This window comes from Natator depressus, chromosome 6 (assembly GCF_965152275.1).
Source record: "Natator depressus isolate rNatDep1 chromosome 6, rNatDep2.hap1, whole genome shotgun sequence".
In the NCBI taxonomy this organism is placed as follows: domain Eukaryota; kingdom Metazoa; phylum Chordata; order Testudines; family Cheloniidae; genus Natator; species Natator depressus.
Window position 1 is genome coordinate 15,530,808 of NC_134239.1, and position 10,102 is coordinate 15,540,909.

The window sequence follows — 10,102 nt, forward strand, 5'->3', positions numbered from 1 at the left end:
TGGTAAAATTAAGCATCTGTACCAATGGAATATTACAGATGCTGAGTTTTGCATTCAGTCAGGAAGTGCCAGAGATTTAGGCCTTGGCTACACTTGCAAGTTAGAGTGCATTAAATCAGCCCCAGGAGCCCTAACTCCTGAGGTGTCCACACTGGCAAGGCACTTAGAGTGCCTGGATTCTGCAGCTGGAGCGCGTCTGGTAATCCACCTACATGACAAGCATAGAGCTTTCTGTGCCCAGGCTGGAGCACCAGGGTATTAGTATGGTGATGTGTTGCATTACCGTGCTGTGATTGGCCTCCGGAAATGTCCCATAATCCACTGAAGTCAAGTGACCACTCTGGTCATTGTTTTGAACATGGTACAGAACCAATTCCCACAGGGGATCACTCCAAAATCTTCCTCCTCAGAAAAGCTTTTCCAGCTGTGAAGGGATAAATACCCCATCTTGGCTTTGAAAGGGTTAATTGGCATGAGGATAATTAACTCATCTACCTGCCCCTGCAGTCCTAATTAAAGATGGAACCCAGCTGGAGAAGAAGCTGCAAAGTGGTGACTATAAAGAAAGGAAGCACAGATTAGGAGGAGGCTGCTGGGGCAGAGGGAAAGAATGTCCAGTCCCTCTCTGGGGATGGGTGACTAGGGAGATGAGGAATGTCAAGGGGGAAGCCCAGGGGGAGAGTGAGGTAGCACTGGCATCCTTTTCTGAGTAGAGAAGTTGGGTAGGAGGCTGGCAGAGGCAGGCTGTGGTGGTGAGCCCTGATAATAGGGCAGGCTCTGAACGTCCAGGGAGAGAACCCTGGAGCATTTCAACAGAGGAAGAGACACAAGGTCAAGCCTAGGGAGGGCAGAAGCGGGTTTACATTAGTCTTTCGGTTTGGGATTTTGGTGGGGGAGGGTCCTGAGAGAAGGGTGAATGTCAAGAGGTGGGGGAGTTATGCTTATAAGAAGCACATGGAATCTTTTTAAAGGGGATAAGGTAATATGCCACATTTATTGAGAGTACAATTTAAGCACTGAAATCAGCATATGCTTCCACTCACACTCCAAAAGGTTCTGCAGCTGGATCTTAAAGTTACCAGTCCTTGGTGTTGCTCGGTCAGTTCCAGTGGCCAGCTGAAACTGCACACGAGGGAGGGGAGCTGGGCCTCTGTCAAATGTGTTCGAAGCTCTGATGTTGATGCAGAATGAACCCAAAGTCCCATAGCAATACACACTTCTTTTATAGTGATAAGTTCCCATACAAGTCTATCGACCTTGCTGTGTCATACCGGAACTGTCAATCACGAGGTATTCAAAGTTGCTCTTAATTAGTATTATTTTGAGTTGATACCGGGAGGTTCTGCAGCTGTTTCTTATCTCGTCCCTTTGGCTCAACTCCTTACCTCCTCCTTGGAGTGTGTGCCTTTGCTTGAGGGTCGTCAATCTGCCATCTGGGTGATTGATAATAAAGTTGGTGCCTCTTGACTCCTCCACTCCCTTCTTGACCATCCAGCCTAGTTGTCCTTTCTCAGTTAATTACCATACATTCTTCACTCACACCAAACAGTAAATAAGGCAATTACAGCCATAAAACTCCTATCCTTCTAAGAACAAATGTTAACACAATCAGCAAAGAATAAACTCAGAACAATTTCTTTTTACTAATTCAAGGCTACAATTTCTTCTTACTAATTCAAAGCTAGCAAAATGGAGTATATGGCAAAATAAGCAAAATGGAGTACAATTGTACTTTAGACAATTTCATCCCATTAGGCTTTTGGCCTACGGGGGCAGGAGAAGGCCTGGAAAAGAGGCTACTCTAGGAAGAACTCCAGGCAGGTAGCAACAAGGAGCCTGAGGGAGCAGACCTTGGGAGGATTATAGGATGAAGGTTGTGTGACATGCCTTGACATTAGAGGGTAAGGAGTTTTGAGAGCTCTGACATAAGGACCATGGGGCCCACAGCAAACTCAAGGAGTGGGAATATTAGTTTTTGGACTTTGTTACCCCAAAAGGGGTGGAACTAAAACGTGACCTGATTGAGTTGTGAGAAGATATGAACCACAGTGGGACTGGAGCAACCATGGACATGGGGTGCTAGAAACAAAAGACCTGCTACACCATGCCCACCCATGAGGGGGTGCACCTGCTGTGAGTCAAGTCTTGTACACTGACATAAGAATGATGCTTGTCCAACAATCAACCCCACCCCCACCTCAAGCAGAGTTTGGACCCTCTCAAGCGAGCAGTGCCAAATTCTGTTTCTCTCTGGCCATGTGATGGGAACTTGCCAATCCTGGTGATGATGCAGAACCCAATAGGCTCTGTGCCAGCTCAGTTTGGCCAGTGGGCCTCACATGGCAGGAGTGAGGTTAAAGCCTAACCCATCAGTGGGAGTATGTAGCAGGCACGTGTGCTTTTGGGAAGTGGGGGTTACACCCCTACAAAATCTGTGGCTGGAAAGGGCTTTGCAGTAGAGCCCTGTGAATAACCTATTTTGTGGGGTACCAAAATGGGGTACCAAAATGTTGCGGGGGGGGGGGATTCACTTTTGATTGAACCACAACAAAAATAATTTCAACATTTTTGGCAAACCATAAAGTCAAGAAAAATATCATTTAGAGTTGAGTGGAAAGTTTCATATAACCAATGTTGTTTCATCTTTGAGCTATTATTTTTAAGGGTTTCTTAATTTTTTAAAAAGAAGACCAGTTAAGTTTTAAATGAAAAGGTGTATTGAATCAATAAGTCTGGTTTTGAAAATGTCAAGTTGAAACCTTTCAATTTTTGTTCGGAAATTTTTAGGGTTTTTTCCCCCTCTGATTTGGAGAATTCAACACAAATTTGCAAAATATTTCAGTTGATCTGAATCTGCATTTTTCACCAGAAGAAGGTTCAGGCCAACTATTTCACCTCACTCTCCTTTCCAGGAGAGGGAAAGCTGCCCCTGCATTGGGTCTAAGGCCGGAGGAAGTCTCCTGAAGGAGGCATGGGATGAGATGGGGACATGTGGACTCCCATGACTCCTGGGGGAGACTGATGTGCTAAGTATCTACAGATCCTTGAGTGAGGATGGGGGTGGGGAAGCAGACCAAGCCTGATGTTGAAAGTCCCTTGTTTGCGGTAAGCATCTGACAGCCCTGTGGGAGGTTGGGACATTTCCTGGAAGGGGTGTCCTGGCTGTAATGTAACAAGGAGGATTGGATTGGTCTGGCAGGGGAGTGGCAGGAGAAACAGGCGCAGAGCTGGTGAATAGCACTCACGCCGAGAGCCCACCCCTGTGCTGAGATAGAGCAACACAGGTGAGCGCCAGGGGGAGATGCAGGTCCCAGGCAGGGCTGGGTGTGTGAGGGGACAATGATGAGGGCAGTGGATGGGATGAGGGGTTTGGGGCTGGATCACTTGCAGGAGAGGTGGCTGGCCTGAGTAGGGTGAAGGACCCTCTGGGGCAGGACAGGATCCCTGGCCAGAGGAGTCTCCCACCCTGGGAACCCAAAATCTGTGTCCTTATCTGTTTCCTTATCCTCTGCTTCCCACTTGCTTCCTAGCTAGAGACTAGGCCTGTTCCCCTGTCCCTTGGGGCTTCCCCCATAGGGACCAGGCTGATCCTCCCAGGGGTGCCTCTCTAAGGAGGGGCTGCACCAGCAGGGGACAGAGAGACTGAAAGAGAGAGAATGGATGAATTCAAAGGGGAAAGTACAGAGGGATAGAGAGGGTGGAAAAGTGAGAGAGAAGAGGCGAGGGAGACAGGCTGTTAATGGGGTCAGGACATGGAACTCCGTTAGCAGGTCATGGGAGTGATGCTGTCACTAAATGGGTTGCACAGAGGTGGTATAAGATCTCCATTTGCTCTCAGGTTTCTGGCTTGCTCTCAGGTTTTCATGGATTCCTAGATTTAAAGGCCAGAAGGGACTGTTAGATCATCTGGTCTGACCGCCTGTGTGGCACAGGCCACAGAATGTCACTCAGTTACACCTGTGTGGAGCTCAGTAACTTGCGTTTGGCTGAAGCTTCTTCCAGAACAGCCTCCAGGTTGGATTTGAAGCCATCAAGAGATGGAGAATCCACCATTTCCCTTGGCAACTTGTTCCATTGGTTAATCACCTGCACTGTTAAAAATGTGTGCCTTGTGTCTTCTCTGTATGACCAATAACACGAATAACCTCTGGTACTACAGATCTATTGTCTGGCCCTCTTTGCCAAATAGTGTGCAGAACAACATTATTTGCAGGAACTGCTTGAAATTCCTTCAATTTCTGTTTGGCAATAGGCAAATAAAAGCTAATCAGATGTAGTGCAACATCAGCTTCCTCTGAACTTACTCCTTCATCATGCAACATGTAGACTCTGGATAAAGTGTCAGCAATTACTAATTCTTTCCCTGGTCTGTATCCAACTTCCAGTTGATATTTCTGGAGTATTAGCAACCACCTTTGAATCCTTGATGAAGTACTATGAAAAGGTTTTCTGAAAATGGCCCCATGACACTTGTGGTTGCAGCCTTTTCATCTGCACGTCAGCACATTCAAGGGTTAAACTCACTTGCACAGAGTCAGACACAATACCACCCGCAATGGGGTCTCTACTGAGCGAGTCACACAGTTCTCCACATTTGGAGGATTGTGCTGCCAGTTTTCCATCAGTCGCACGCTGGTCTATATTTTCCCCATCTGTCTGACTTCTAGTGAAACCTGTGTTCCAGTCTCATACGGGATATTTCTTGGCAGTGGACAGTATGCCTCAAACTTCCTGTTTAAGACCTGATTTTTTTTTTATCTACTGCATCATCAAATAGAAAAGTGTTAAATATGTCTCTCATTTCTTCACCTGCCACAGGAAGAAGTAATGCTGTTTGCAGCCACTCATGTTTTTGTCTGTGCCTCTCCCAGTGCCGTACAGCTTTGCTTCCATTTTCTCCAGTTTTCTGCTGCATTTCCTTCAAACGCAAACTTTCCTGGAGGCTTTAGTTGGTCCAGTGTTTTCCAGATTCATTCTCCTCTAGTCTTACTTTCAGTTTTGTTCTGACACCATGTAATAGCTGTTGCCAACTTGCTGTTATAACACCAGAAAAGATACCAGAGAGTAACAGTAAACATTTTCCTGAGTTTGTGGCTGAGAAATGTACAGATAAGCATTGCTGGCTCGGCTCCAAATACAGCTCCCTGCATAATGATTTCCCCCATATAACACTATGGGTAACTGGTTACTCCAAAGTCTCTGCTAGCATTACATGCCCTGTGTACGTTTTGTGCACGTTAGGCTGCTGAGCTGCCATAAGCAAGTCAGGCTCTTGTACCAGATATGGACTGGCTGCAGAGCCTTTCTCCCAGAGAGGTCTTTGCTGTAAAATCCTTTCGTGCACTGCCAGGAATGGCTTAACTAAGGTATATTCCACACGGCAACGCCTAGCAGCTGAACGGTATAATGCAGTTTTGCATTCCAGTGCACCCCATGACCCAGTCCCTGTTGCACCCACAGGGCTGTCTTTCCTGCTCCAGAGCCTGTGAAGAGTTTGGTCTATATCAAGAGGCTGGGTTCTGTCATGTCGGAAGCGGGACCCCTGATGCAGCGGTTCCTCCAGGGGCAGCCCAGAGTCTTGGGGGTGAGCAACGTGCATGGAGGGTGGCTGAGCGCTGGAGAGTCTCTCTCTCTCTCGCACACGTGCACACACACACACACACACACACACACACAAAGCTGTTGCCCCATCTCACAGCTCATCCCCTTGTTGCTCCAGCCTCACCCCCTCTGCCGGCCCTGCACAGCACCTGGGGTCTTTGGGATCCTCTTGTCAGACAGACCCCGGTGCCTGTTAGCCAGTGACTGGACATGGCACCTGTCTCTGCCCTCTGCTGGTTGTCGTGCCCCCGCACAGAGCCATATGCTGATGGCAGGTTTGTTTCCTGTTTACAGGCCCTCTTGCTGTTGGTGGGGCTGCTGCAGATGGCCTTTGGTGTCCTCTTGGCCATTTCCCCCTGCGTCTATAGGGATGAGCTGCACGTCCACTTTTACTCAGCAGTGCTGGTAAAGGGGTAGCTTTGGGGGGAGGGATAGCTCAGTGGTTTGAGCATCGGCCTGCTAAATCCAGGGTTGTGAGTTCAGTCCTTGAGGGGGCCATTTAGGGATCTGGGGAAAAAATTGGGGATTGGTCTTGCTTTGAGCAGGGGTTTGGACTAGATGACCTCCTGAGGTCCCTTCCAACCCTGATATTCTATGAATGACACATTGCCTAAGCCTCCATGCTCAGCTCTGCCGGTGCCTCTCTGTCCTGACCCCCAACCCCTGCTATCTCACTCCTGGGTTCTCTCCCTACCCCCAGCCCTGCTGATGTCCCCCAACCCACAGCCTTCTTGCTATACCAGCCGTGGGTTCCCCCCACCCACACTTCTGCCAATTCCCCTAACCTGCAGCCTCCTGCTATCCCAGTCCGTCCCCACCCCAGCTCTGCCGATGCTCCTGATTATTTTCTCTTCCTCTCCAGTTGCTCTTGGCCGGCATCATCACTCTGGCTGCAGACACAGCCCACAGCCTGCCTCTGGTGAGTAACCTCTTGATAAAGCCTGGCCCAGGCTGCATCAGGGCTTGGTCACATCCCTCCTCATTCCTCTCCCCAGACAAGCGACCCTCCTAAGAGGGACTGTACCCTCTGGGCCAGTTGGGGCTATGAGGCCCAAGGTAGCTGTGCCTTGCACTGGGGAATTCTGTCAGAAGGCGAGGTGGGGAGAAGAGGAGGAAGCCACTGGTGAGGGATGGGCCAGGAGCAGTGGCTGAGGTGAACCACATTTGTAGTGGTGCTCTTAGGGGCAGCTGGGGTACCCAAGGCCCAGCTGCATGAAGGGGACATAGAGCCATAGGCAGATCCAGGGGACAGAGCCAGGACATGGGGCAGCCCTGGGGAAGAAAGAGGTGATCCTGGCCCAGTCCTCAGGAGAGGCAAGGCAGAGCTAGTTGGGAGGGAAGGGCAAGTCAGGACAGGAGGCCAAGCCCATATGTCAGTGTGAGATGGATCCAGAGAAGGGCTGTGCTAGGAGGTGATCTCTTGATGGGGCAGCTCCCCTCTGTACACTGGAAGGACTCTAGGGGAGCACGCTGGGGTTTAGGACTACAGCCGTTATCTGTCCAGGAGCATTGACAGTCCCCCATTCCTATTCTCCAGCACCCTGGTGCTTCCTAGCAGCGACAACCGTTTCCCTTCATCTTCCAGGTGAAAGCCTGCCTGGTCATCGACATCATCTGCACGGTGGTGGTGGGCGTGATCAACTTATTCTACCTGGTGGACTTGGTGTACGATCCCCGTAATCGGTACATCCGGTGTCCTTCCAGCAACAGGTTGCACTGCAGGCGGCTGTACCAGGTCTTGGTGGGTGCCTCCTCCTTGGAGAGCTATAGAAGAGCAATGGTGGGGCAGCCAGCTGGCTGTGATCGGGGGATGGGACCAGGGATGGGAGTTGGAGGAGGGGATATATCTCCTGAGGAACTCAGGCCTGGGCTTCATTTCTCTGTCCCCCTGGGAACTGTCTCTTGGGGTAGGTGGGGGATTCATTAATTCCTGGAATTCCTCCTCCTGTTGACGGCTTCCTGGAGCTTGACTCACTGGAACTGGACAGGACATGAGAATAGACTGCAGGGAACACTCCTTCCCATTCCTACCAGGGGATGGACAATGGAAACAAACAGGGCTGTCTGGTCATTAGTTCCTCTGATCTGTGCTGAGCCCAGGGGCCTGTCTGTGATTCCCCATCTCCTGCTCTGTTTCCCAGCACTATTGCACGGGCATGCGGGTCATCATCCTGATCTTAACCTCGCTGGGGTTCTTCGTTTCCATTGCCCTGGCAGCCTTCGGGTGCAAAGCAGTGTGTCGCCAGAACTCTGCCGATGATGCGGTAACTACCCCGCTGCTTCTGGGAGATGTGGGGAGGAGTGGGGTTAACACAGAGAGCTGGGGGGAAAGGGATGGAAGGAAAGTAGGGATGGACCCTGGGGGGATAAGCAGAGATGGCGAGAGCGTGGGAGACAGGCAGAGGGTGGCTGAGTAGAGAAGGGGAGCAAAGGGGTAAGACTGAGAGGCAGATGGGAGCAGATGCTCCATGGGGTGTCTATGAAGTGTTTATGTCTGTGCCTGGATAAGGACAGGGAGATACTAAAGCAATGAACAGACAGGCCAGGGAGCAGCTGCCCATGGCTGGGAGGTGATCGGCCAGGGCTACCCCTCCTGAGCCATCACTGCTCACCCCATGACTTTGTGTTTTGCTCCCAGCCAGTCGCTACCCTGACAAATGTGCCTGCTTCCCATGAGGCCACCGCGGAGCCAGAGCCTGTGGTGTCAGAGGGACCCACGGCGTGAGTGTCCCCTGGTGGAGAGACCGACAGCCCCCCTCAGTGAGCAGCTACCCTGTGCCCCTCAGTGAGAGGCGTTTCTGTTTCACCCTCTCTGCCTTCCCTCCATCAATCCCCCTTGTGGAAAACCCCTGCTAACTGCCACTGTGTGTTGTTGCTGCTTACACGTCCCCTGCTGAGCTGCCGCACCATTGTGCCACGGCGCAAGCACCCCCCAAAATCTATTAATGTCCTGCAAGCCAAGGGCCTGTCCTGCAAAATCCTGGATGGGGAGAGGATGGCATAGCACCATCTGATGGGCCCTGCAGCTAGCTAACAGGAAGTGGGCTAGAGAGCAGCCCAGAGCCTGGCACATGTTATGGATTCCCTCAACCAAGCTCTGAACCCAGCTTCATCCATGATGTGTAATTGTTATCTGAAGGCATCTCCCTGAAACCTGGAACTCTCTGATTCATGGAGCCATAGATTCTAAGGCCAGAAGGCACCACTAAATCATCTACTCTGACCTTCTGTGTAACACTGGTCAGTGCATGTCACTCAGTTACCCCTGCACTGCACCTGATAACTTGTGTTCAGCTGAAGCCTCTTCCACAAAGGCATCAGTCTTGATCTGAAATCATCAAGAGATGGAGAATCCATCATTTCCCTTGGTAGTCTGTTAATCGTATGCACCATTAGAAATTTGTGCCTAATTTCTAATTTAATTTGTCTGGCTTCAGCTTTCAGCCATCGGTTCTCATTATGCCTTTCTCTGCTCGATTACAGAGTCCTGGTATTTGATCTTCCACAAGAAGTCTACCAGGGGCATCTCCTCCTGCTTTAATGAGTAGGTCTATCAGCAAAGCTGCAGGCATGGATCATGACATGCATTATTGCTCCAAAGGAATGGCTTTGTGGCTGATTGAGGTGTGCTGCTGTTCCCCGCAGGATAGTTTCTTAACATGTAGAACACCCCCTTCTTCAAAAAAATAAACAATCCAGTTTCACCTTGCTCGTGGTTTGGTTGGTTTGTTTGTCTCTGTGATGAGGTTTACAGACCCCACAGGAGTCAGGAAAGGATTAATCGGAGCCCAGTCAGCCCTGCCCTGTGACACCTGTGCAGGTGTCAGTCTTTGAGGGAAGAGCTAAAAAGGGAGAACCCAGCTCCGTTGCTGCCTGGCTGGCTAGGAGAGCAGATCTGACATGCTCACTGAGAGAGAGAGAAGGCTGGTGGAGGCCAGGAAGAGGGGGAGACTGCTGCTTAGTGCAGCCTCCCTGTGGGAAGGGAAGAGTTTTTGTTCTTTGTGTTCAGTTTGGACTTTGGTTGCCCTGGAAGTGGTGGAACATTGATGTGACCTAGCTAGCGGCTGCGTCACGTCAGCCTGGAAGGGGTTGGAGGCTGGGTGGATCAGCTGAAGGCCTGGAGGAAAACAGAGGCCAAGCTACTGCGGTGCTGGTGGTCTATGCTGTGAGGGCGTGCGGCCACAGTCTCCTGAAATCTCTCACTGCTGAATGAAAACATGGAGTGTTAGCCCATCAGCTCCAGTCACCTGCCCTGCTGGTATCCCTGCTGTGAGGGGATACTCATAGGAGACATTGCATCTTTCTCCTACTGGGGAGAGGTGGTGCCCTACAGGGACAGCAGGAAAAAGGGCAGAGAAGTCTTAGACACCCACATATAAGAAGGAACCAGGTAGAGTTGGTGGAATTACTAGTGTGAGTAGAGAGGGGTGAAAGGTTTTGGCCAAAACTTTTTATCCACAACCTTTTTTTTCCCGGTGAAAAATGGAGATTCACCAAAAAA

The 10,102-nt window shown here is 50.4% G+C and overlaps 1 protein-coding gene across 1 annotated transcript; it reads left to right on the top strand.

Annotated features, from left to right (window-relative positions):
* The first annotated feature begins 2,104 nt into the window (after positions 1-2,104).
* On the top strand, positions 2,105-9,225 carry LOC141989715 (membrane-spanning 4-domains subfamily A member 4A-like). Its single transcript, XM_074956642.1, has 9 exons — positions 2,105-2,133; positions 3,252-3,284; positions 5,461-5,584; positions 5,896-6,006; positions 6,464-6,520; positions 7,187-7,342; positions 7,743-7,865; positions 8,240-8,322; positions 9,085-9,225. The coding sequence occupies exons 1-9, from the start codon at positions 2,105-2,107 to the stop codon at positions 9,140-9,142; spliced, it is 774 nt and encodes a 257-aa protein (XP_074812743.1). The 3' UTR covers positions 9,143-9,225.
* The last annotated feature ends 877 nt before the right edge of the window (positions 9,226-10,102 follow it).